Raw genomic sequence first — 26,686 nt, 5'->3', positions numbered from 1 at the left:
TAAAGCATTTTCATTTAAACTTGTTTAGTTTTATAATGTCAACTATATAGTGAAAAGATAATGTTTTACTATCAGGAACAAATACAAAGGAAATATTGCAGTTATTAAAATTTTCCTAAAATCATTTAAATTAAGCTTTTTTTAATTGTTAAGGCTGCTGCAAAACAATAAAATAGAAAAATAAGCAGTCAAAAGTTTCCAAATACTGCATCATAATACAGCTTTAGATGCTGGTGTAGATTCCTGCCTACTCACAAGTAGGTATCATAAAGAATATTTATAATACTTGTTTCATAGAAAGAAAATAGACTCACATGATGGGTCAACGATTCACACGACTAATGGCTCAATTTAGTGAGTATGGTAAATCCTGCTTTCCCATCTCAAGATCAGAACTGGAGACCTTCTTAGAAGAAAAATGTCTTAAAAATAAGTCCAATTGCATTTGTCAAATATTTTTATTCTCTGTATAAAATCACTTCTTGGTCCGTGGAGTGGTGGTGTTAAAAAAACTGATCCCACGAGACCTGACCTCAACAGCACCTGATGTGACCCCCGGCTGCTGCAGAACCTTATCAAGAGTCGTCTTCTTGATAGCAGCTGGGGAGATCTTCTCCTGGTCGGCCAAAAACTGTAGCTCCCTTTAAAGCAAACAAACACAGCGTGTAACATATAAAGTCACATTAAAATGATCTGGTTGGGCAATAATTTATTACTCTCTGGATAGACAAGTCATTAAATTATATTTGCATTGAGCTCCATCGGCTGTTGGAACTATAAATGTGACTTTTTTTGACCAAACGTATCGGGATGAAAGTTTATCGGTGTGCTTCTGACAGGAATAACCATTTATGTGTTCCTCATGCTTTCATCAACCTACCTAGTCCTTACACAGGAGGCCTCAACAGCATTTATAAGGAGGCTTCTGAAGCCGCCACTCTCCATGACATGAAGGGCGTGGATGGTGGCGCCCCCTGGTGAGCAGACATTGTCTTTGAGCTGGCCAGGATGCTGCTCTGAATCCAGCAACATACGAGCAGCACCCTTTAAACAAAGCACAAAGAAATATCAGCCCCTTGTTTTTACAGTAAAAAAAGTTAAAGGCACATGTGTTACCAGGTATAAGTTAGGGAAATGCAGACAACACACTGTTTTTTCATTCAACAAAAACTAATTATGCAGAGGCGGTACTGAGAAGAACCTGTTTCCATAGAAATCAAGACATATGCAACAGCTAGATGCTGATAATGAAAAGCACCATCCCTCTAATAGATAGAAAACATTCAAAAGATCATCTTCAACCCCATGGTTGGATGATGCAATGTGGAAATAAACTCCATCACACCTCGGAGCTACAGCTCAGACTCTGCCTGCAGGCTTCGACCTTTTAACAGGGAGAAACCTCCAGAGGATCCTGACTCAGTATGATCAGCCATCTGCCACGACTCACTGGGGATCGAGAAGACAGAGCAGACACGGACACAAAAAATATATATATACCAAGTGGTGTTTCTATAGGGAGCCTTAAGTCACTTCCGCAACACGGGTCCCCGGAATAACGAGAAAATTAATATAAGTCAACGGGGCTAAAAACGCTATTTTCTAATTCCGCTTGTTTTGTGCCATGGATTTCACATATGATGTCCGTGAATTTTAAAGACACATTTTGATACCAAGAACGTGCATATTTTCGAACGAGGGGAAACGCTATTTTAGGTTTTGTGTGAAAATAAGTCCAGATGCGCTTCACGAAAGTGACGTCATTGAACCAAACACGGAGAGAACTGAGGGAAAAGGGCTGTAAGTTCAGCAAACCTCCCACAGGAAGAAAGAACCACCATAAAGCTGGTCATTTGGTAAGTAGCAGCTACTTTGGGTAGAGGAGATTATGTGCGACGTGCCGATTTCTGGTGTGTAGTCATGCTAATTACGAACTTTTACAAGCTAATAAATCTCAAAGTACGTGACTGGCGTGGTCGAAACACCCACCATTAATTTTCATTTCAATTGCATTACAACATATGTGTGATCCAGGGCGTAAGGCAAAGCAGATTAGAAAATAACGTTTTTAGCCCCGTTGACTTGTATTCATTTTGTCGTTCTTCCGGGGACCCGTGGTGCGGAAGTGACTCAGGCTCCCTATGGCTGCATATATTGTGATTTCTTAGTGGATATTCTATTTAGTAAAAGATAAATGTTGTTGTCTTTAACTGGGTGCATATATATTTAATTCAAGAGGTGAACTAGTAGTAGCACATTCTATTTTAAAGGGAGACTAGGAAGTTTTTGCTTGCTTTTAGCATCACCTATTGTCAGTTTGTAGAAGCAAAACCAAAACCAGTCACCTTGCCTTGCTGAAATTTCTCCCAGCGTTCCTAAGTGTCTACAAGAGAGATTCATCGCTAAATCAAATCCTCTGTGTTCATGATCTAAAACAGTGGTCCGCAAATGGCGGCCAGCGGGCCACGTCCGGCCCGCGAGCCCTCTCTTTGTGGCCGCCAAACCCCGCGCGCACCCCCCACCCCCACCCCCAACGGCCGACCGGGAGGTTTAGGATAGAGCTGAGGAAAATAATCAAATAATCAATGCATGAGATGCAGGCATAAACGGTTTTGCATCATAGAAGAGTACCATAGTCAATTATAGTGGAATGTAGTTTTGTTATTTTAATGGCGGCACCAGCATCCATATCTGTCAGAGCGGTGTTCTCCACATTTACCGGGTAGGAAACTTTGATCTGCCTTTATGTGGTACTGCAGGGCTGAGCGCTGGAGTTATAACCTGAGACCGAACTAGAATCGAATCAGCCCGACCGGTTCAGTTGGATTTGGGCCGTAAATTATGTTAATTGAGTGGGTTGTCGCGCGGCGCGCTCCGCTCGCTCGATTAGCGAGAGAGAGAGAGAGAGAGAGAGATTGTCTGCTCACACAAGAGAGAGGATAGGAGGACGCTCCTCCAAACACGCGTTATTATTTTCATAATTTCATTATTGTTCCTCCTGGAAGCGCTCAGTCAGACCAAGTGCTGTGATGTCAGGAGGTCCGGTCTTGGGGAGGGAGCGGGGTGAGTGACGGCGGCTGCAGCGTAACCATCTGTCTTTTATTTAGGGACACGGAGAAGTTAAGAGGAGAGAGAAATAGAAGATAGAAGTTCTTGTTCCATTTTATTCTTTTGTTTCATGAAGATAAACTGATGTTAAATTCAGCTTAAAGAGAAACTGGGAGGAAGCTTTGGTTCATTTTAAGTTACAGGAGATCTTGTCTCTTATCTGCTGCTCCAGAGACAGCATGGACATGAGGGTCACATGGTGAGGGTCACACAGGACAGGTTAGTGCAGTCACACAGCCGAGCTGGAGGGGGACAGGTGTTGTCCTGCTTTATATTGCAAGCTTGTGTGTTATGTGCATTACAGCCAGCAATCCAAACAGCAGCAGCACCCCATCAACCCCCCCCCCCCCCCCCCCCCCCCCCGGCCCTCTTGCTTCTGGATCTTCTTTGTGTGTGGCCCTCGGACCATTATAATTGAGGACCCCTGATCTAAAACATGCAGAAAATGTGCAGAAGCCAGACAGCAGCAACAGGTAGTTTTTCCTAAGTCCCAACAGAAAAAACCGGCAGCTGTGAAGTTGCAAGTCTGATATTCCGGCCACAGAGGGCGATGGGGGCTGGGTGGCCTTTCATTAACCCTGTAAAGCTTGGACGCATTCACTTTCCGCTTGGTGATGCGGCTCGCGGATGGAATGCGCTTCACAACTCGCAGCGTTTATGGTTCATGCGCTCGTCTCTGCGGTGAGCCAATATTCTCCCAAACTGTAGGGGGCAGCATGGAGCTCTACGGCATGCATCCAACACTACACCATAGTAGAAGTAGAAATTACTGTTGTTTACAACATGGAATTCCAGCATTTTTATAAGTGTCCTCCTCTTTTCCGACAGTGCGAGCTATTTCTCTCCAAGAATTATTAACATCATGTTGATCACGGTGATCTCTGAGAGCTGAATCATACAAATGTCTGTATTTACAAACCTCTGCCATATTAGTTCTTGCCAGTCCGCCATGTTTTTCTGCGTCTGACCGTCCGTGTGGTTAGAAAATTTCCTAGGTGTGCGGTGCGGAAATTTTGGGCAGTGCGGAGGCGCGGTGGAGGGGCGTGGTTGTTAAAATGACGCAATTTCGCCGTGCGGAGCCATGTGGACCTCGCGGACGCGTCAAGCATAAACCAACATTAAAGCAGGCGTGGGGAACCCTGGTCCTCGAGGGCCGGTATCCTGCACGTTTTTGCTCCAACACTTCTGATTCAGTGGTTGATTCACCTGTTCAGCAGCACATCAAGCTCTACAGAAGCCTGTTAATCACCCGTTGATTGAAATCAGGTGTGTTGAAGCAGGGTTGAAACTAAAATATGCTGGATAGCGGCCCTCGATGGAACTGGGTTTCCCACCCCTGCTGTAAAGGGTCATTTTAGCACATTCTGGCTCAAAAAAATCATTTAAAATATGAAAAAGTTGTAAAGTATCCCTTTGAAGAAAGTAAAAATAAACTAATATTAGGAAAGGGAGAATTTCAGTGGTTGGCAGTGGTGTGCCAGCTGATGGCCCCTTCCACAGGCTTTACCATGGCAGCTGAAATTCCAGTGCCACGCCTACAAAGTGCAGATTTATTTTTTTTTTTTATGGGATCACACACAAACACAGTAACACACTCCCTCCCTCAGGCTCTCACTTAAACACATACAACCTACTGACTCTGGACCCAGTACCGCTGCACAGAGGGCACAACTGTTCCCGGACCCCAGAGCTAACCCCGTTCTGCTGGGGCAATGATGAGCAGGCCACAGACCCCAACCAGACAGCCAGCTCCCACTCCAAGCCTCCAGTCCCGGGCAGCCGACAGAGAACAGAGGTGCGAAACAACCCCTAGTCTCCCTCCGCCTTCTCCAATGTGGTGTTGATGTGTGTTGTTAAAAGTCCATTCTGGGGTTGGGTAGGCAAATCAGTTCTGAAAGTTCAGTCTTGATCCAGAGACTGAAACGACTTTTAACTCCGACGTTTTTTAAAGGAGCATGTCTATCTAAAATCGAGATAAAGGTGTTTTGTAAATGTGACCGAGCGTCCTCAACAGTAGGATTGAGGCTAATTCTATGCCATTGTTCTTTTGCCAAGTCAAATCTTGTTTCCTGATATTTGGACATCTCGCCTTTGATTAGATAACAGCAACACGACTCTACTACTGCTCTGCAACGTTGATGTTTTATCTCCACAAATAACACAAGTCTGGAGAAGTTCTGCTGTGTGGCGGAGTTGCTAATGCTAATGGTTAGCTTCTACTAGCCAAGACGTTCTCTGCCTTTTTCTGGACGCTAAACCAACAACAGCCTTTGTCATAATCCAAGAAGGGTAAGTCCATGAATGTTAAATGACAGTGTGATGTAGATGTGTCAGGCTTTTCAAATCCTAGAGTTTCACCATCTTGAATTGAACAACAAGGTAACATTTTCCTTCGACTGTATAAGACTTGAACATTTATTTGAAATATGAGGGTTATACCAGTAGAGCTTGAGCTCCAAGCCGTACAGCAAGCCTCCTGGGTAGGCCCATTTTCACTCCACCATCAGCCAAGGCATCGACCGCCAAGAATGCCTGCAGGGCCACAGCAGGGCCACAATCATTAAAATTACAATGATAGCAAGAGGGCAGCAATCCAAAGGAAACATTTTCACCATTGCTAGAAGTAAGGCAGTATTGCCAAGTACGTTGGAGTAACAAACTCACATAAGCGGGACCGCTGCCGCTCAGACCTGTGACAGCATCAATTAGGTCTTCCTCCACCTCGATGCAGTAGCCAACACTCGCCATCAGCTGTTCCAGTAGCTTTCCATCCTCTACCTCGGCATGTGTGCCAGTGGCGTAGACAGTGGCCCCTTCACGCACCACCACAGGAGTGTTGGTCATGCAGCGCATTACCTTTGGAGACATGCGGTATTGCTGCAGCTTCTGCAAGGCAAAAAAAATGCACCATCTTGAGATCTTAAGTTTGTTTCAAAGGGTACGTCTGTAAAACATTCCTCCAGTTACCATGTTCTTTTAGTTTATTTCCAGTGAAACAATGTTCTCCCCTTACATGTTTTTTTTTTCAATTATTATTATTATTTGGGTCAAGTCATATCTTTAAAGGTTAATGTTTTAGAGGCAAAAATACTTTTGGGTTTGTGGAACTGAAAACGATAATTAGAAGACACTTAAAATGACTATGTGTAGTTTTTAACATTAATCTTTGGAAATATTGTTTCCATTTGTACTGAAATGTTGAAAATGTATTAAATGATACCCAGTTGATGAAAAATATTGCGGTTTCGTAACATATTCATTAAAAAAATTGGGTCTAAAATACACGGGAGTGGGTCAAAGTCTCTGGGTGACGCCATATTAGATGCCACGTTTCCTTCTACGGGAGCCCATGACGGGACTCTCCAGGTGGAGGGTAGCTTTGAAGTGCCTTTTTTTCCCTCCACCTGAACCAATCCTCATGTATCCTCTCTTATCTCTACTAAGGTAGCGCGACTCAGGGTTGCGAATGACCACAGTCACAGTCACAGCAATTTTCTAGGGGTGGCTATGGCCACCCCTGGCCACCTCTTGGGGGCGGCCTTGGGAACCTGACCTGCAAAGATCTGAAGCCAACATGGAAATTACAAAAACTGCAGTTCCACCCTCATCTGCTACGGGCTGGCACTGGGTGGGTTACCCAACATTGCAGTGATGCTGTTACGCTCCCCAGCACCTAATGGGGCGCCTACACATTCATGTCTATGCATGTAACGCCATCAAACAGTACAGCACGCACCAAATAAGCTGCGCTGCAGCGTTATTGTAGTCCATTCCTTCGGCCATTGTGCAAATCCGGTTTTTACTCCGTTTGCTTCACTCCTGCCAGCATTTCTTTGCTATTTGGGTTGCTAAAGGGCTACCCCAGAAGAATGTCGACATGAAAGGGGGCATGTCGCCACCTAGCTAGCGGAACACACTTCTTTTAAAAATTCTGTTTTCTAACATACATGTAAACTAGGAAAAAGGTCCCCGTTTCTTTAAAGAAAAAAAATGATCTTTTATATAGCGCCTCTCAAGATAAAAACCACAAGGCTCTTCCACAAGGGGCTGTAGATCATCCTAGATCGACTTAGATGCCCGTGTAAACGCACTGACTGTTTCTGGTCCTGGACAACTTGCTATACTTGATGAATTTTGCTCTCTATCAAACATCCTAAATGTAAATATTTGACCGTAAAGAGGCTATTAAAGCTGGAAAGTGTGGCTGAAATAAAACAGTTATGTAAAGACTCACCATGAATGCTTGATTGCAACTGTTACAACCAAAGTGTTACAGCCAGTTCATAAAGTCTGTATTCCCTCAGATTAACTTTGATGTTACCATTTATTTTCTTTTGCTTAAACATTTGAAATAAAGAAGTGTGACACAGAGGAGAAGCACCAGATCTGTAAGGGGGCACTGTACTTGCTGTCCTTTTATGATACAGAAAAAAGACCGTTATCATCAACAATGACAGAAATCAACCAGTGAATCTGGTATTCTAATAGCTATGACTCGCCTTTTCTATGGAGCTGATGGTGACACCTGCAGCACAGGACACGATAAGGTGACGGTCTTCGATATCTGGCCCAATCTCATCCAGGACAAAAGGAATGATGTGGGGCTTCACGGCCAGAAATAGGACATCGCTTTTGTTCACGGCCTCCTTGTTGCTGGTGGTGAAGTTTACTCCCAGTTTCTATTTCAAAAGCATAGCAGAACTCTTGCTGTGAATAAATACTGTTTTATCAGAAGAACAGCCTTATGTCTACCCACCCGCAGCTGCTGGACCGTGGGGAGCTCTGTGTCTGGAGAACTGGCTGTGATTCTATGGGAGGCGATCACGCCTTGACAGTGGCAGAAACAACTTCAGTGCATCTTTATATCAAAGTCCAAAGTTATTCTGCAAAGATGGTAAAGCATGAATTCACCTGCAGCTGAGAAGCCTCGAACCAGAGCATGAGCCAGCTGGCCTGCTCCAATGAAGCCCACACTCATTACGCCTGTGAACAAAGATTAATAACATCAACGGGTGTCTCTTTCTTTTATCACGTGCATCATCAGAAACTGATGAGATGCTACGTCCTACAAACTCATGAGCAGGAACTCTTACAGCTTCACTAAACAGGAAAAGTCCGCAAAACAAGGCAACCCAAGACCGGAAGTAACGATATAATCACTACATGATCGAAAAAGCCCGTTTAAATAATCTAATACAAGTAGAAAAAGGACACTTACAAGGAAAAGGAAACGTTTGAAGCCAGCAAACTGTTTACAGCACTTTCCCTACTTCCTCCCTACATCCGTTACCTGCAGAGGGCGTGGCAGACGAGCAGCTAGCAAATGAGCTGGAAGACTGGAAACATGTGACGTGCCTGACTAATCACAGCGGGAGGAATGTAGACAGGCGGGTTTAGCGAAGCTGGGAAACACACATCACACACGTTTATGAATATGATGACTGGGTGCGTCATTTAGAATCCTAGAATGTCCAAGGAAGATCCCGCCTATCTCGCCTCTGATTGGACAGAAGGATACCCTTCTCGTGTCATTTAGGAGCAAAGCGTCTTCCCGCCACCAACAGAACAGCTGTTTTGGGGAGTTTTGTAAAGAAAATGTCAGTTAATCAATCAATCAATCAATCAGTCAATCAACTTTTATTAACAGACTCAATGTCCAGAGACAATAAAAACAAACATAAGATAAAAGCTACACAAGAAAAGACAAAGATACAAGAAAGTCAATATAAACACCTATACCAAATACCAATAACGCCATAATTCAGACTGATAGTGTGTGGTACTGCAGTCAACATTAACCAAGCACTTAATAATTACATTTTCACATTGATTAACTCGACAAATAAACTGAAACATCAAGTTCCTCAACATAGCATGGAATGTATGGATCCCAGAAGAGACAAACAAGCAACTTGCACTTTCCCAACGAGGCCTCTTTAGTAATATTCTCAGACAATCATTATATGCTACATTAAGACGCCTAAGACTTGTTTGCTTATATGAAGACCACAAATGAGCTGTATATAATTGAGTACAGTATACTTTAAAGAGTGTCTTTTTAACTGCATTAGTGCACATACTAAACCTACGCACTAACATATTAGCCTGTGCACATTCTACGACATTGCCGATCAATATCATCATCAGCCAATGCATCAGTAATAAAGTGCCCCAAATATTTATATTTGTCCGTCACAGCCAAAACATTACCACATAACTCAAATTGGGGTAACTGTAACCCTTTATCTTCTTTTGTTCTACAGGTCATGATGACACTCTTACTAGAATTGTAATTGATGTCAAAATCCACCCCATACTTTGAGCAAATATCTAGCAGTTCCTGTAATCCCACACTACTAGGACTCGGGACGACAAGATCGTCAGCGTACATAAGATGGTTGACTAGGGTTGATCCAATCATACAACCAGTTCTGCAATTATTTAACTGCGGTGACAGTTCATCCATGTACAAGTTGAAAAGCACAGGAGAGAGTACCCCGCCTTGCTTTACTCCATTAGTAGCACCAAAAGGAGCAAAAGATCTACTACCCCATCTCACCTGCATATCCTGATTAGCATTACCATTCTGATTCTCAGAATGTACTTAGGAACCCCTCGTCGCATTTTAACAAACTGTTTCAGATGATTTACACGGTCAAAGGCTTTAGACGCATCAAAAAATGATAATAACACAGAGGAGTTGCCTCTTTGAAACTTCCTAATTATTTCTTTTAAAGCAAATATGTACAAATCTGTGCTAAGCTTAGACTTGAACCCAAACTGATTATCTGTAGAGTAGATAAAATCCTTTAGCCTACTTAGTAGCACTTTTTCCATAACCTTGGATACAATGCTTGCCAATGCAACGGGTCTATAGTTGTCCATGCTACCTGCTCTACCTGCTTTGTCTTTTATGACAGGGACCAGAATAATAGACATAAGTGCATCAGGCAGAATGCCATGTATCAAACAACTAGTAAAACAGATGGCCAGTAGAGGTAACAACCTAAAGTTAGCATATTTCAGATGTTCCGTGTATATTCCATCCAGTCCACAAGATTTACTGTCTGGAAGCTCAATCACTGCTTGACGCACCTCACAAGCCGTAACACTAATGGGCTCAGTGCTGTTTATCACTGTTACATTCATTTGTTCACTACATATGCAGTTAAATAGAGCATCATAATGCTGTTTCCAATGCTCAACAATATTATCTGGTCCAGACATACCTTCAACACAGCGAGGCAAAACTTTTTTGTTTCTATTAAGAACTCGTATCTCTTTCCAAAAATCCAAGACATTTTTTGATAGTAGTTTCCCACCCAAGGAATCAGACCTCATTGCTTGATCGCTCTTCTTAATTAACCTAATATCATACTTATATCTAGCATGTGTAAGCTTATTTTTTCATATAGGAGGCCTTGTCTGGGTCTACCCGCTTGAGCCCATTCCCTTGTTGCTACTTGAGCCTGCTCATGGAATCCAGCGACATGTTCCACCCGGCAACTTAATATTAGAGCTGCCGACCACTTTATGAAGTTTGCATATGAACTTAGCTCTATGATAATCATTCTGTTCTGTTTTGCAAAATAGTTTTTCTCAGTTTCTTTTAATTAAAAAATGGAACTTTTGAAAAATGTGAACTTTTTAAAAACATTCTTGCATTTATGACATTGTGGACTTACTTTACTTCTGTTGGCTCTCAAGTATTGAGAGTATGTTACATAGGATCCACATGTATGTGCCTTACCTTGATTTGCTCAGCTGTGTGCAGCAGGTCTTTTTCTCTTCTAGAATAATGAAAACTGGTGAACGCATGGCTATATCATAATCAGCATTGAATTAAATTTCGATTAGGTGATACAAATTTAAACAGATGACGAGAGTGTTCTAACTTGCAAACAGCATATGAAAGTGAAGACATAAGATTGCCTCTTTAGTAATAATAATAGTGTGATAAATGTAACAAGATTTATTACATGTTCACATTTGACGTTTTTCGGGTTGCTTTATGAAAGAAACTGGAACTAGTATGTTGCAAAACAGGACAGAATGATTATTATAGCGCTAAATTCATATTTTCTTTTTAAAAAAAACTCAAGATCTCGCTGCAGACAGAACAGCGAGGCTGGAAGCCCTTCCAGCCAATCAGAGACGAGAAAGGCGGGACCTTCCTTGAACATGCTACGATTCTAATGCGCCGCGTGGACGCAATTTTCAACTGTGTTTACTATTTGGAACAGTATAAGTCACTGTGTTCACATGTATTAATATTTAGACATATAGTCCTAAAGCCTCTGCCGGCAGCTTGCTGTAATTTATCTAGGAACCTTTGTAAGGAAACCAGATTTTCACCGGGCCTATTTTTAAAAGTGCCATCCAGGCATGCGCAGTCGGTACCAAAACGAAAAGGGTATAGTGGTTTCTTCCAAGCTGCAGGTTGTTCCCATTGAAATGATCCCCAATTAGACAATCTAAGATTGTTTTTATCACCAGAACAACAAAGCGAAACAATAGATTAGGTCCTTGCAGCTTCTTTTATCATCAGTTTTCCTTCCTCCGCGTGGCAGTATGAGCATGTTTTCGTCTCAAACCTCGTCGTTCCAAGATTCCATCGACGTGGATGAGAGAGATGACTTCGACAGCGAAGATATTGGTGGCTTCAGCCAGAAAGTACAGCTGAATTGTTACTACACCATCTACCTGTACCAGGGCACAAGGTGAGCTGTGACGCATTTTTGTCTGTTTTCATGGATTCCTTTATGTCAACAGCACCACCTCCACTCTGTGGGGAATGTGTTCTTAGATTAACTGATAATATCCCAGCCGTGGGTCTGGCGGTGCCTTTCATGCAGATGAACCTGATTTAAAGACAAAAATTGTTGGTTGTAGATCTGAATCCTCTGGGGAAAGTGGGGCCCGGAACCGGAAACGTACAGACTCGACAACCAGTCAAGATGACTTTAGGTAACCCAGGATCCGTCCACCACCTTCTTGCTTTTGTTGCTCGTTTCTCTTTGGCTTTCACTGTTTTGCATCAGTGTTTCCACGGGCTGATTCAGGAAATCCCATCAAAATGAAATCAAAGCTGTCATCACTCATGGCTCTGTTTTGATTGGTTGTTGATGTATTGCATTGAGCTTTCTCTCTTTCTGAATGTTGTACACGATCAGTGACTCGGTTGTGTGTGTGTGTGTGTGTGTGTGTGTGTGTGTGTGTGTGTGTGTGTGTGTGTGTGTGTGTGTGTGTGTGTGTGTGTGTGTGTGCTGTGTTGGATGTGTGACAGTGATCATCAGCTCTCTCCATCTCTTTATTTCATTAACCCAAGTGGCTTACAGGTTCACCAGCACCTTGCTGAGTTGATTCTGTGATAGTAATGCTCTGCTTCATCTACAGCTTGACTTTAGTTGACAGCAGCCTGCCATCAGAGGCAGAACCAGAGCTGCGGACCTACATTTCAAGAAGGCTGAGCAAAGGCGCTCTGCTGGGAGGGATGGGCAACATCGCCACTGTGGAGCTCAGGTATTTGGTTTTCAAGCCTCAAAGAAAGTCACACACAGTGCAGATCTGAATCATACATAGTTATCCGCAGTAAATCAGGGTTTAGTAAAGAATAAAAACCTAAATTTAAATGGAGAATTTTGCTTTTCTTTGCAGTATTCCAGAACAAGCCGTTGGATGCTACTGCTGTCTCCTGGAGCAGGAACGCTCTCCCGAGCAGCCGGATGCTGATGGAAATGGATATGTCATCTGCTTCATGGGCGGATCTGAAAAAGGACTAAACTTATATCCTTTTAGATTTAATGTTTAATATTCTACAGTATTAATGTGCCAGTCTTAACAATAATAACTGAATGACTTGACTAAAATCACATTTAGATTAGAGCTTGATAAATATGTCCAAGGTCTGCAAAGCAGCCTTCAAACTCCAGAGGTACGAGCATGCAGAAACACTTTCTGATAGCTTTGACTGCTCTGCATTTAGACGTTTCACCGTGTGTGTGTGTGTGTGTGTGTGTGTGTGTGTGTGTGTGTGTGTGTGTGTGTGTGTGTGTGTGTGTGTGTGTGTGTGTGTGTGTGTGTGTGTGTGTGTGTGTGTGTGTGTGTGTGTGTGTGTGTGTGTGTGTGTGTGTGTGTGTGTGTGTGTGTGTGTTGTAGCTGCAGAACCTGGAGACAGAGGTGCGTCCCTATCTGAGCCGCTGGTACGAGGAGTCTGTGATGCACATTTTCAGGGTGGTGCAGCTGGTTCAGAGCAACATCAGCTTCCTGCTGCACGCTGTGAGTGATTTTATACCATCAGAGGATATAAACTCTACAAACACGTTTAATAATCTGACGCTGAGAGGCAGTTAAACAGCCACAGAAGGTGGTTTGTGGGAGACAAAGTAAAATGACCTCAGGCTCTCAGCTTTGGTCTCAGGGTATACCACTCATCATGGGATACTTTTACAGCAAAGGCAATGTCTGTTGCCATGGTGATTGCATGATCCTCCTTTATGAAACTGAAAGCACGGTGTTAGTGGGGAGTATTTGTGGTTCAACCCAAAGAAAATAATTTCAGTTCTTCAATTTCAAAGCAAATCCAAAACCTAAATCCTGTAAAAAAAATAAAACATTTTTACTAATAACACAGAATGTAAAGATTTGGAAACGATTACACTGATAGACAACATATTAGCTTTACCCGTACGTTTTCTACTCTTTAAAGGCCCAGTGTGTGATATTTTTACCAGTTTACTATCAAATCCTGTGTTTCCAGTTCACAAACTTGTCCTTTTCACTAATATTTCTCACCAACATCAATTCTAAATATTCCTCTCTACTTGAAATTATACAGTTGTATATACATAAACCGTGGCTGAGGCTCCATGGTCATCCACCATGTTAAAATACAGTAGCTGTTTAGGGACATACGAGCTCCACATTACTCGTTTGGACTATGACTGTAACCTGAAAGAACCAGCAGAGGGCAGCAGAGGGCACCAGTGCGCCCTGGAAGCATGGAAGTCTGCTAATTCAACTAAGAAATAGAAAAGAATAGCTACACCGTCGCTGTACTTGTTAGTTTGAATAAAAAACAATTAAATCAAAAGACAAATAAAAATTGTCAGTTCCTCACCATGTCCAACACAAGGAAGTCACATATGTTCAGATCCCGGCCTGCTACGCCTACTCCATTAGTGTCTCCGACTCCCAAACTCACCTCAAGTTGTTCATCCGTCTTTTCCAAGTACCAGAACTCTCGATCTGGTCCCAACGTGTCCGTTCCAAAGTCCTTCTACTCAAGTCTCCTCTCTTCCCACAGCCTGCTGTCTCGCCCAACACGCTCCAGCGCTCGTCCGCTAGCCAGTGGCTAAATTAGCGTTGTTTACTTGATCTCCACAGAATGTCCCCGGCTCACCAACCCTCCTTCACCAGCCGTGGCTAACGATCAGTCAGTGATCGCTCCGTATCCATATAAGCTGGTAACGGAAGCATGTTTGTTTACATCGAGCGCACCGTGATCCACGTCAAACGGGTGTTGTGGGAAATTATGTTCCCCTGAAATACTCTGTTTCCCTTAGGCAGTCTAGAGCAAATATTTTCAAATTAACTGAACATATTGTTCATTATGAGGACTAAACTACCTCAAATAAAAGACGGTTAAACTGAGTGAGATTACAACTTTTTTCATAACTTTCAAAAATGATAAATAAGCTTGCTGCAAAAGGGTGAACAAGAAAGTTTTAACTGCATCTTTCAGGGATGTGTAGTTTTGAAATTCTGGCGATACGATACATATCACGATACAGGGGAGACGATACGATATATCACGATATATTGCGATACATTCAGTCAGATGTTACAAGCCTTTTTTTAACTGAATTTATTGTAAGAATGTTCAATAAACAGTCCAAACTGATACGTAACATGTTTAACATGAGGTATCTGACCCATGATGGAGGGATTTACAGTTCAATGGTGTAAACAAAACCTGTTGCACACTGCTGCCAACTAGCGGGTGGCGATTGAATTGCACAAAACGAAAAGAAAATACACAAAAGTTTGCATGTAAATTCTTTCAAGAATTAGATACACGGCTTTTGAATATCGATGTAATAATCGCAGGAAAAAAATCACGATATATTGCCATATCGAAATTTCCTATACACGGTTTTTGAATATCGATATAATATTGCTGGGAAAAATATCACGATATATTGCCATATCGATATTTTCTTACATCCCTAGTATGTTTTTTATTGTTTTTAGGAGGAAATATAGATAAAAAAATCACAAGCATATATTATTACATCACATTACATCATTTTACCGTAAAAGTTTATCATAAATATTGTGAAAATAGCCAGAAGTGCGACCTCCCGACACGGTGGGACAGAATATTTCAGGGGAACACAATTTCTCACAACACCTGACCTCCCGGCTGACGTCACCCCTCCTCCGTGTGTGAATCGAGACCGCTTCAAGAGCAGAACTAGCTTGCTTCCTTCAGAACTGGTAGGTTGATTAACAGTCATAATTATAAATGCTTTGTAAAGAGGTCGAGTAGCTTGTTTTAATCTTTGTGTGGGTTAGGCTAGACAGGTTGGAAATTGATAATACAGTCAAACCAGGGTATCGCGGGTCCTTTAAAAGTCTTAAAAAGTCTTAAATTTGCTTTTCCAGATTTAAGGCCTTAAAAATCCTTAAAAATGACAAATAATCCTTAAATACAGTTTCCAGAGGTCTTAAATTACCAAAGACCCAATAAACAAGATTCTTTTATTTCTATAAAATTTTCGTGAATTTCTAGTTAGTGTTCAGCATTTTTTGTGTACGGCATTGGCGTAAGCGGAACCGTACACGTTCAGTTGGTTGTGAAAGGGGGCTATTTTCAGATGAGCACGTTAGCTGGTTAAGCTAGTGGGAGCTTGCGCCATGGGGAAGTGCAAGTTTAATGGTAACTGGATGGCTAATCCCACAATCGTGGCGTTAGCACTGGTTCCAGGCAGTGGCTGGAAATTATAGTTTAAATTTAATTTTTAAAAATGATAAATTGACCCGCACTTGTATAGTGCCTGTCAGAGTAAGGACTCCAAAGCGCTTTACACTACAGTTTATCATTCATCCATTCACACACTGATGGTGATGAGCTACGATGTAGCCACAGCTGCCCTGGGGCGCACTGACAGAGGCGAGGCTGCCGAGCACAGGCGCCACCGGTCCCTCCGACCACCACCAGCAGGCAAGGTGGGTTAAGTGTCTTGCCCAAGGACACAACAGCAGAATTCTCTGTCCGGAGCCGGGATTGACTACCCGCTCAACCTGTTGAGCTACTGCTGCCCTGCTTAAATAGCTTACATTTGGTCAAAGTGGCCTTAAAAAAGGTCTTAAAAAGTCTTAAATTTGGCTCCCTTAAACCTGCAGATACCCTGTCAAACTCATGAGCCACTGTAGCTGCAATACTTTCTCTGAACTGCATGGCGCTAAAGAGTTGCATTTTTTCATGATTTCAATGGATTTCACACATGGGGCCTTTAAATAAATTGACCTTTTTTATTTAAATATTGGCGTTTCTGACGTGTTTGAGATGCGACACAAAAAGCATCTGAGGGCTTGTTTTGTAATTTGTTTATTTTCTCCGTTAAATTTACTTTAATCCCAATTTCTGGAAAAGTTTCTAATTTCATGTTTATGTAAAAAAAAAAAAAAAAAAAAGTTGCTTCCCAGAACAGAACTGCTCAGCTAGTAAACTTCCTCCTTTCAGGCTCTGAGTCACACTCATGTGGAAGTCATCAGTTCAGACGAGAGGACAAAGACTGACGTGTCCAGGTGAGTTAACCCCTCACAGTAAAACGACCTCATGAGTGTATAAAGGCTTCTGACCTGCGTGTGTGCGTGTGTGTGTGTGTGTGTGTGTGTGTGTGTGTGTGTGTGTGTGTGTGTGTGTGTGTGCGTGCGTGGGTGTGTGTTGTTTATCTTCAGGTTCATCAAAGCAGCCAGTTTGCAGGGTCTGTCCCAGCAGGACACCACGTCAGCGTCTCTGTGTAAAGCCATCTCCGAGGACACGGAGTTAAACGTGGTCTTGGACTGCTCCACCAGCCCACCCACCCTCACAAACACACGTAGGTCGTGCTTTAGGTTCTGATGAGGCCTGTGTGACGTATTTCTCACCTGTGTGAAGGTTTCAGCTGCAGAATATTCTCAGGCAAATTCACCAACATCACACCAGTGCAAGTTGTGCTTAGAATTCTCCAACCATCTGCTTTTCCTCAGCATCCGATTCGTAAAAAGCAACTCTGGTGCCTCATTCACATCGAGTACGATGTGGTCCGGTTTCTGTACGGCATTTTGACGGACTGCCATTCACACCGACTGTGGTTTTTTTGTGCTGAACATCTCAGGAAATCAGCTCCCGTGACAATAATACATAATACATTTAATTATAATGAGTAAAACATAATACATTTAAACATGTACCTGCAGAAATAACATATACTCTCATACACTGTGAACTGATATGGCTGTCATCAAACAAAAAGCTGGGAAACAAAACAAAACACCGGTTGCTAAAGCTAGGCTAAAGGTTTTTCTTAGATCTATTTATTTGGTTTTCTGCTCATGTTTTGATCATCATTGCTGTTTTATTGTTTTTTAACTTATTGCTTTTGAATATTTTATTTCTATATTTGACTATATAACTGTTTTATTGTGTTTTAGTTGGTCTTTTTACTATGTTCAGCACCTTGGGCCCCTTGGTTGGAGGTAGGAAGGGTCTTATAAAACAAACCTTGATGCACCTCGCTGAAAACATCTCATTTCCTGTCTGGCTCATGTCACTTCTTCCACTTCATGCTAATCTGTATGAGGCATGTGGAAAAAATAGACTCAGGCAGACACTTTCTGGAGCTCTGCGTTTCACTGGAGCCGGGTTGAACGCTCTGTTTGGACTCTGATTTCTGATCTGTGTGGAAGTCGTACAAAAACCTGACCACATTCAGTGTGAATCAGGCATAGCGTCTGATCCCACTGCACAGGCGAAGACATCACAAAGAGAGACCCGACAGAGAAATGGACAAAAAAAAAGTTCTCAGAGTGAGATGGAGGTGTTAAAAGTACAATAAGTATGAGTTCCACAGTGAAATAATCACAAAACGGTTTAATGTCTCAATTATGTTGCAATGAAACAGATTTCCTTCTCAGTCGCATTTGGGGCTGTCAGTTTTTCTCCTTTTAAAAGCCAAAGAGGGATGTAGCCCTTGTTTACAATCTGTGATCCAGCGGGGTTGCTGAGTCTGCACGTTTGGAATTCAACACCAGCCGGCAAAATCTTGAGTTGTTAAAAGATCTGAAGCCAGTAAACAGGAGCTGCCCAGAAGTTGTTTCTTATACCCCTAAGAAGCCACAGCATCTTTTTGGGTAAAGAAGGCTTGAGACTAACGTTGAGCTAACAATGCTATTGAGTTTCAAGCTACTTTTTCAGATGGCAGCAACTCACTATTGCAGTTTTTATCTACTTATCAACTTATTGAGTATGACTCGTCTTCGCTCTTCATCTAGAATGTTCTGGTGCTGATCCGTAACTGGTTAGAGCCACAAAACTCACGAACATGCGCGAGGGGGTCACTCGGAGTGGACTGCAGTACCCAAATTTGACCACAGGGTGTCATTCTTACTTCATGCACCTTTAATGCATGAAGGAGAACGTCTCGCTCCTCTTTAGGAATCGTGGTCAGGATTGCTTTTCTCAACATGCATAATAATATTTCTGCTTTGGTTTAAACATTAAAAGTGGGCCGACTGAGGGTTGTTCAAGTTGGAAGCTAAGTGAGGCTAAACTCTGCACAAGGTGTTCTGAATAAGTTCCTGGTGTAATTCTCTCTAGAGAGAAAGAAAATGAACTAAAAACAAGCCATTACAGAACAAACAGAATGACACATTTACACAGCTCTACCCTGAATTGATGAATAAACAGAACCACAATAGTGATTATTGGTGTTTCCTCAGATACTAACCGTTTCTGTGATGGCTGGATTCAGGCGTTTCTAAACGCCGCAGAGCGTTGTAATCCCTTCCTGCTTCGACAGATTCTGGAAAACTTCAAACTTAAGGTGAGAAGAGCTGTTGTTCTAGACATCCTGCCCTTTAAGCTGATTTGTCAGCTCAGAATTAAATAAATAATGAATCTTCCTTTGCGGGAATTGTTGGTCTTTAATTATTTAACCTTTTCTTCCACAGGCCATCCAGGACATGAACAGCCTGAAGCGCTTTGTGCGGCAGGCAGAGATGAGCCACTACGCCCTTTTCCGCTGTGCCCAGTTCCTGCAGAGCTGCGGGAATGGCGACGTTTTGCTGCAGAACGCCCAGGCGGAGCACAGCGACCTGCCGGAAGCCTGCAGCATCATCTCAGTCCTGGAGGAGTTCCTCCAAGAGCAGACTCGGGCCTGACCCCGTCACAACCACTAATCTGTTCAAACTAAACACTAACACTTCAGATCGCCTGATTCTAAACACTCTAATGGTTTGATGTGGAAACAGAACACCTATTGGGGCTAAAATAAGAATGAAGTATACACTAACTAATATGATGGTGCTGTCGCAGCTCTTCTGATGGGTTATTCTTAGGTTTAAGGTATAGTCTCAATCTTTGGGTTTTTGTGAAGTGTGTGTGTGTGTGTATATAAAAATGTAAAAAGCCAAATATTCACCAGAGCACAGAAATTATCCAAATTAGAGCTTATTATAATAATGTTTGTTTCTGTGACCTCCTAGTGCTTTAATAATGAAAACGCACAAATCACTTTTCTTTAAGTAGTTCTTGTTTTCCTTCGATATCGGCTGTATTTAACTTATCTCGTTAACACTGATGATGCTGTTTGATTCTTTCTGTGGGAACAGTTTTGTAAATGTATAATTATTTAAAAATTGAGTTATTTTTATGAGTTTATGTGAACAGAATAGAGTATTTGTAACTTGTTTACTTGCTTTATGTAGTTTAGAGGAAACGAGGCTTAAAACTAAGAAATAAAACTAGAATATAATGAGTAAGTTTTAATTCATCCTCCTAGCTTTAACAGTGTGATGTCTTTACATCAAATCATTCCCATAAAATCTGCCCAAAGCTTGTAACGGAGCAATAGAAGTGTTGATGTGTATACTTTTAAGCTGTGAAACGTGTGTGTGTGTTTTGACACTTTCTGTACAGCACTTTCTCTGCAGCTATAAATAATTTGGTTTCCAGAAATAAACTCATTAAACCCTCATTTTGTAGTTGCACATATTTTAAGCTAACGGTGATAATTATTATCTACACTTATTTTAACTTTACGATAAAGCAGATATTAAAACATCTAATATTTTAAATAATGTCTGATCCACAAGTTTAAAATAAAAAAACTTCAGTCTTCTCTTGTTAAATCATCCAGTAGGTCTCCTCCTCCATCTGATCATCTGAAACAAACAGAAACTTACTTTATTTCAGCTATTTTTGGAGTGTGTATCTGTGTAAAAGTTATATAGATCATCTTGCCCCAATAGTAACTTATTCTGATAGGATTCATGAGTTAATAGCTGGTTTGTGTGAAACAAAAATAAAATGTTTCACAGCAGTTAATGAGGTGTTTAAACCATTGTACTTCTCTCAGTTTTTTGCTTTCCACAATTATTTGGCAGGAAGATTCAAGTATTTCTGCAGGACTTGAGGCCTGGACGGACTGAAATGTTCACACTTGTAAACAGCCATGTTAAAAACCACGTGATGTTAAACTAGTATCAGAATAAAGATTTACAGCGTGAACGGCTGTGGAGTTTTAGTGCTTTTTGAGATGCCAGCAATCCACTTTGGCATTCACTAGTGCCTATGTTACGATCCGGCTAGAGGGACCACGACATAAGGGGGAGGTCTGGAAACATGGTGTGAGTTGAAGACTATTTTCATTTTAAGTCAGCCTCTAAAAAGCCAATACCAAAAAGCCTTTTGATATTGGTTTATGTTTTATTACATTAGGGTCAGACTCCATAAATCTCACTGCCTCAAAGCTGTTACTTAGCCTCACCCAGGCTTTTTAGGCTGCTAAGTCTTCTGCCTGAATGAAGAAAAGTGAAAAGTTCTGGGCTAGATCTGTTTTTGTGTTCTTTACGTTCACAAATGTCCTCTAGAAATTGAATGTTTCTGATCATTTTAGGGAGTCAAATGCACATGTTGTAGACAACTTTTAAATAAATAACCAACCTTTGATTTTGTTTGAAACCAAATATTCTGGCTGCCATAATCACAGCAGTCGAGTCCGAATGTTCAGGATTACCCCCAAGAGCCTGTCGGTTCCTGCTCTTTCGTCGCCGATCTATTGACTGTTTAGCTAGTTACTTGTTATTTAGGTTAGCTTTTGCTTTGGTTTGGTTTTGCATTTTGGGAAGTAGTGAAGAAATTTTACACAGAAACACATTCCGATGTGGTCGATTCCTCCTGCAAGGTGAAGAATATAAACCACAGAGAAATCAAAGTTACCTTCAGTGAGATCACAGCTCCTCCTAAAAACACAGCTCGGTACGTCGTAGATGTTTTCTGATGGTTGAAAAAAAGACAAGCATTTAAATAAGATGTTCAACATTTTAAGCAGCTATTAAAATAATGAAGCTTATGTCACCTTGCTGTTCAGTGGGATCTTTGTAAGATGCAGGGAAGTCGTACACGACCTCGTCCATCTCTGCCTCAGGAGCCTCACATCTGCCTAAAAGAATTAACGATTCCTTTGAGCATCTGAATGTGATATTATTGGTGAGTGGTTGGCGCTTGGAGTAAATTAATATACTTGTTCTGGAAGGTAAGACGTCGTAGAGTTCCTCTGGTTTGTTCTCCTCGCATCTCAAATGACCGGACGGCTGAGGAGCGTTCACCCTGCGATCTGACATAAATACACTTACAAGAGGAACTGAATTCACAACAAAAAAGGAGATGTTGTAAAGGGTTACCTAGTGGTTGTTTTACATTCTGGTACAAGTCCTCATTGCTGTCCTCCTCCTCATGAACACACGAGGGTAAGGAGATGCCCCCCGTCTCAGCGTAGATGTGCTCTGAGGTAGAGAAGGTGGACATGGGTCGAAGGGGCACCACCTCCATCACGCTGTCGCTGTTTAACCGCTCTCGATCATAGAGGTCAAACCTAAGGAGGAGAGCAAGATCAACGTCGGAGAGAACAACCAAACCAGAAACTAAACACCTGGAGGAGCTTACTCTGTGATTCCTGGATCATAAATCCCAGAGGAGGACATCTGCATGGCCTGCCAAAGGTGTCCGACCCACTCCTTCCTGAGATCTGCTGTTTCTGCTGCCTACACACACACACACACACTAAGACAATGTATTGACCCTTCCAACATCAGCTCACAAATTCACTCACCAGTATTTTTCTCTTTCCATTCATCATGATGATCTCGAACAGGAACGGCTTCCGGTCATTTTTTTTAATCTCTCGGACCGACTGAACCTGGTCCAGAAGGTGGATGGTTAGACGCTCGTCTAGATACCACGAGGCCAAAGCAGGTAAAGAAAACAGCACTAAGCACCAACAGAGTGAAGAGGAAGTGCAGAGAAAAGAGCTACACCACCGCTTCATGAAGAAAACTGAAGCACAAGTCACAGACTGGATCTTTTACTTCACTAAATATGAGATTGAAGGAGTGGCAAAGCTCGTCTGACTCCGATTCTTTTGTGGCTCTGAAGTTTAACACTGTGAGATAAACTACAAAAAAATGTTCACAAAAACATCAGAAAATGAGATCACATCACTAAATATCACAAAAATAAAGCTCTGCAGCTAAACAACAAAACGTTTTTTAAACCCCAATAAAACAGAAGCTGGACTGTAGTAGAGGCAATGAAACGTCACTGAGGCAGATGTTTTGACCTGAGGGGGTTTGGTAAGGCACAGGTATGAGGGCTGCATTCCAATTCTGCAGCTGTGCATGCTGGTTGTTCTCCAAACCAATGGTCTGAAATGTTTTATTTTTGGGGGGGGGGGGGGGGGGGGGGGGGTTTAAATACTAGTTTTGTACAAAACAGCTTTTCTTTGGACTAGTGGGGGGTGGGGATAAATCACAAGCATAATATGTCATAACATATTTTTAGAGTACATTTTAAATTTGTGTACTTTATTCACTATAATTTTATCTAATTAAGATAATAATAATTCATGTACTTTAAATGGAATAGTTTTTTTTTCTTTCAGTGTGCGGACATACCAAAAGATCCACAGACTTATGGGGCTTCCACATTAGCACTGGCTCTGCTCCGCCTGGATAAGGCAGGGAGTGTTCACATCTGCATAGTCTAGATTTTTTTTTCCACACAAAACTGCTCTTTTTTCAGCCCTCTTCCCAAGGCTGAACTGGTCCAACACAACCACTGATTGGCTGGCTCAAATTCTTCCATTCGGCGGAGCCTCTGGTTGGCAGATAGAATCATCCAGCGGGGCTTCCCGCATGCACGATTCATCATCATTATAGATACTGAAGAGGACACAACACCTCTGACTGAAGTAGTCACACACACACACACACACACACACACACACACACAGACAGCACTGCCTGGCTTGAGCTGTGCCAGGACAGACACAGCTGAGCAGAATGCAGTATCAGAGTCAGACTCTCCCAAAGCAACACTGTTCATGGCTGTCTTTGTTTAATTAAAATGAGATATCGCAGACTTCTCCGCACATCTTTTGCCTCTCGCTTGTGCTAGGAGATGTGCTCATGAAATTACTGATATCTTCGCACCAACTTTGGAGACCGCCCATATGCTCATTCACATCCACATTCCTAAGGATGTGTGAAATCAACCCGGCCAGGCTGGGGCGGGCTGGGACTGACTACATGGAGTAGAGCCGGACCTCTAGTGTGGAAGGGGCTTTAAGGGTCTAAACTGTGCTTACAAGCAGAACTTTCTTCTAAATGGAATACAGCCTTCCTTAACCACCTTTCCTACTCTTTCAGTTATGAATTTCTGTCGTGCATTAGGCCTTTGACGAACAAAATCTACAGCAACATAAACCCACTGGAGTTGTTACTTCTTGGTGATTTTTCCGTAGATAAATTATGGATACATTATTCTAAACGAAACTCATCCAGCTTATTCTTCCCTGGCAACAGACAGGCGCTTGGCCTTGCCTCTTCCCAGTCCTAGCTTAACAGTAAGAACGCCCTGTGCCAGCGCATGCTTGTCTCCCTAAATGTGTATGCGCTTTATCATTTCTGTGTGTCTTTTAATAAATACTCTTGAGAGGGCTTTGGTCCGGCGAGAGAGCAGAGACCACTGACTCGTGCGTATCATTTTATCTCTCTCTCCACTTCAAACGGTTTATTGTTAATAAGATTAGTATGGGTTAAATTGATCAGCTTAATAATAAAACCCCTGCGTGGTGAGCATGGACGTAATTTTGGGGGGGACAGGGGGGACATGTCCCCCCCACTTTTTCCAAAGTCAAGTTTTGACCCCTGCACTTTTTACCATCCAAAAACAATATTACGCTATACCCCCCCCCCCCCCCCCCCCCCCCTTCTAAAGTGAAAATTACATCCTTGGTGGTGAGCTTTCCCTTCAGGTAACCCTGGATGGGAAAATGAAAATACCTAACAATTAATGTTCTCAATATCAGTTTATTAACTCGGGTGAATAAATATCATCATTAATCACAAACGTGCTCTGATGTTTCTTCCTGTACGTGAGAGCAATGGGAGTAGGAAGAAGCAAAACTCCTGTATAAACCTTCTCTTTTCTCAATTATTACAAATTGTATAAAATTACATTACATTTCATGGCAATTTACATTCAATTAACTCACAGCATAAGCTCAGTCACTGTTTAACTCACAAAAATTAGTCCTTTTTTTCTTATGAAGTTTATTTAACTGAATTAAAGTTGCACACGTCGTCAGCTCCTCATTCAAATTAATAAAATTGTTTATTATAGTCTGTAACTACATAAATGAGAGTCTGGCTCACTTTCTAACGGTATAAAACACAATTCTGTTTTATTCTGACCGAGAAACAAAAACCTAAATTAGAGAAATTAAAGAAGTCCTATTGAGACGTAAATGTTAACGGGGTTATTTTCTGTTTCACTTTAATCTTTTTGAAACCATAATTTAGGTTTTCAGAAACACTTTAAAACCAAAGTTACTCGGTAGAGAAGTAAAGGTGTGGCAGCAGAAGGTCCTATCTAAAGGCCTTTAGCTTTTAGCTCCAGAAATATTGCTGGACAAATAATTTTCAAAGCAAGAAAATTTAAATTTCACTTAAAGCAAATGAAACAACTTACTCTGAATATGTAGTAATGTCCTCTCAGGTGAGTCTGTAAACAGATCAGGTGTCTGTCTTAATCATAATTATTAAAATATGTCAAAATCCAATATGAAAATGTTCTTGTTTTGTCCCAGAAAGAGGCTGATTTTCATGCATATTTTTACTTACAGCACCGCCATTTTTCTTAGTGTAAAAGAACAAGGTGGTGTTTTGTAGTCTGAACCAGTAGGTGACCCATCTTATTTTCTAAAGATAAAATAAGAAGTTAAACTTTAGCTCACAGCAGGGACAGTGGCAGAAAAACCACCAACTTACCAAAGTGTCTTTTCTTTTCTGCAGAAATCCCTCAAACAGCAGCTTCGTCCCATCCAGAGACATGTTAGCGCGGACAGAGTCAGCGTCCCTCTGAGTCCAGCCGCGTCTACCTGGCTGCCGCCGTAACTTCCTCCTTACATGAGCAGATCAGTTTCATTACCCGCTCACTTCTCCATTTGTCTCTCACTGAAGTGGAATTTGGTCTGAACTAAGCCTCTCACATGAAAAGATACAGTGTTGTGGAAAAGCACAGATTGTTCTGTTTGTCACACGTCAGTGTTTCAGATCTACAAAATAAATGTTAATATCAGACGAAGAACACGAGCGAGTGAATGAATGATGTCACAGTCAGGTGTTTGTGATAACTTGTAACGAGTCTAATCACTGGAGAGGGATTTTGTTCCCCTCTTCATTCAGTCACATTCAATGGCCTGTTTAAGGTCAAAGGTCAGACATTTTTCTTCAGAATTGTCTGTTAAGAGCTCACAGTTACAGCAGGTGGTCCAGGTCCTGAAGTAGCAAAGCTGCAGACCATCACACTACCACCACCATGTTGAACTGTTGGTATGTTCTATTTCTGTTATATAGCTTTTGTTTCACTCCAGCTGTAATGACACACACACACACACACACACACCTACCTTCCAGGAAGTTCCACTTTTATCTCATCAGTGCACAGAACGGTCCAAGAGTCCTTGGAGGACATCAGATGATTTTTATTTTGATAAACACTAAACAGGTTAGGGTTGAATTGAGACCTCTGATCTCAACCAGATGTGGTTCTAAGAGCAGGGCATGTTTGGGTGTAGGTCTGGGTTCAGATCTGAAATGTCTAAATGTGACCAAAAAACAAATCAAGAACCAATGAAACAATGGCATTTCTGGATCGCTCTCCTTAAATGTATTTAAATTTGTAAAAATAGAATAAAATATTAAAAACACAGTGCTATTTTACACTTTACAACAGATTGGTGTGAATATA

General features: G+C 41.8%; 3 protein-coding genes across 3 annotated transcripts; 1 reads left to right on the top strand and 2 right to left on the bottom strand.

Annotated features, from left to right (window-relative positions):
- Nucleotides 1-439: 439 nt before the first annotated feature.
- On the bottom strand, nt 440-8,943 carry LOC107376596 (pyrroline-5-carboxylate reductase 1, mitochondrial). Its single transcript, XM_015945768.3, has 8 exons — nt 8,327-8,943; nt 8,020-8,091; nt 7,865-7,935; nt 7,608-7,787; nt 5,773-5,994; nt 5,548-5,640; nt 881-1,044; nt 440-641 (listed from the first exon to the last, which is right to left on the bottom strand). The coding sequence occupies exons 2-8, from the start codon at nt 8,084-8,086 to the stop codon at nt 476-478; spliced, it is 963 nt and encodes a 320-aa protein (XP_015801254.1). The 5' UTR covers nt 8,087-8,091; nt 8,327-8,943; the 3' UTR covers nt 440-475.
- A 2,571-nt stretch (nt 8,944-11,514) lies between these two features.
- Nucleotides 11,515-19,738, top strand: c12h17orf75 (chromosome 12 C17orf75 homolog). Its single transcript, XM_070542709.1, has 10 exons — nt 11,515-11,828; nt 12,001-12,075; nt 12,505-12,630; nt 12,766-12,894; nt 12,982-13,042; nt 13,267-13,386; nt 16,856-16,920; nt 17,074-17,213; nt 19,096-19,199; nt 19,327-19,738. Exons 1-10 carry the CDS (start codon nt 11,680-11,682, stop codon nt 19,534-19,536), a joined length of 1,179 nt encoding a protein of 392 aa, XP_070398810.1. The 5' UTR covers nt 11,515-11,679; the 3' UTR covers nt 19,537-19,738.
- A 617-nt stretch (nt 19,739-20,355) lies between these two features.
- Nucleotides 20,356-25,857, bottom strand: LOC107376598 (uncharacterized). The gene is made up of 10 exons (XM_015945770.3): nt 25,705-25,857; nt 25,558-25,635; nt 25,406-25,438; nt 22,488-22,574; nt 22,322-22,419; nt 22,060-22,250; nt 21,900-21,992; nt 21,735-21,818; nt 21,596-21,652; nt 20,356-20,538 (listed from the first exon to the last, which is right to left on the bottom strand). The coding sequence occupies exons 1-10, from the start codon at nt 25,765-25,767 to the stop codon at nt 20,501-20,503; spliced, it is 822 nt and encodes a 273-aa protein (XP_015801256.3). The 5' UTR covers nt 25,768-25,857; the 3' UTR covers nt 20,356-20,500.
- Between the last annotated feature and the right edge of the window lie 829 nt (nt 25,858-26,686).

Source organism: Nothobranchius furzeri, chromosome 12 (assembly GCF_043380555.1).
Source record: "Nothobranchius furzeri strain GRZ-AD chromosome 12, NfurGRZ-RIMD1, whole genome shotgun sequence".
Taxonomy (NCBI): Eukaryota; Metazoa; Chordata; class Actinopteri; order Cyprinodontiformes; family Nothobranchiidae; genus Nothobranchius; species Nothobranchius furzeri.
This window is presented reverse-complemented; position numbering and strand designations above follow the sequence as displayed.

What these genes read in the sequence shown, in the direction of transcription:
- LOC107376598 (XM_015945770.3), bottom strand. Translation starts at nt 25,767, where the DNA reads ATGTCTCTGGATGGGACGAAGCTGCTGTTTGAGGGATTTCTGCAGAAA. An exon ending in AGAAAAGAAAAGACACTTTG is followed by an intron (nt 25,636 to 25,704) that starts GTAAGTTGGTGG and finishes TTTTATCTTTAG; the next exon opens with AAAATAAGATGGGTCACCTA. An exon ending in GACATTACTACATATTCAGA is followed by an intron (nt 22,575 to 25,405) that starts GTAAGTTGTTTC and finishes CTTCTGGACCAG; the next exon opens with GTTCAGTCGGTCCGAGAGAT.
- c12h17orf75 (XM_070542709.1), top strand. Translation starts at nt 11,680, where the DNA reads ATGAGCATGTTTTCGTCTCAAACCTCGTCGTTCCAAGATTCCATCGAC. An exon ending in TCAGCTTCCTGCTGCACGCT is followed by an intron (nt 13,387 to 16,855) that starts GTGAGTGATTTT and finishes TCCTCCTTTCAG; the next exon opens with GCTCTGAGTCACACTCATGT. An exon ending in ACCCACCCTCACAAACACAC is followed by an intron (nt 17,214 to 19,095) that starts GTAGGTCGTGCT and finishes GTGTTTCCTCAG; the next exon opens with ATACTAACCGTTTCTGTGAT.
- LOC107376596 (XM_015945768.3), bottom strand. Translation starts at nt 8,086, where the DNA reads ATGAGTGTGGGCTTCATTGGAGCAGGCCAGCTGGCTCATGCTCTGGTT. An exon ending in CCACGGTCCAGCAGCTGCGG is followed by an intron (nt 7,788 to 7,864) that starts GTGGGTAGACAT and finishes CTTTTGAAATAG; the next exon opens with AAACTGGGAGTAAACTTCAC. An exon ending in TTGGAGCTCAAGCTCTACTG is followed by an intron (nt 1,045 to 5,547) that starts GTATAACCCTCA and finishes CTTTGTTTAAAG; the next exon opens with GGTGCTGCTCGTATGTTGCT.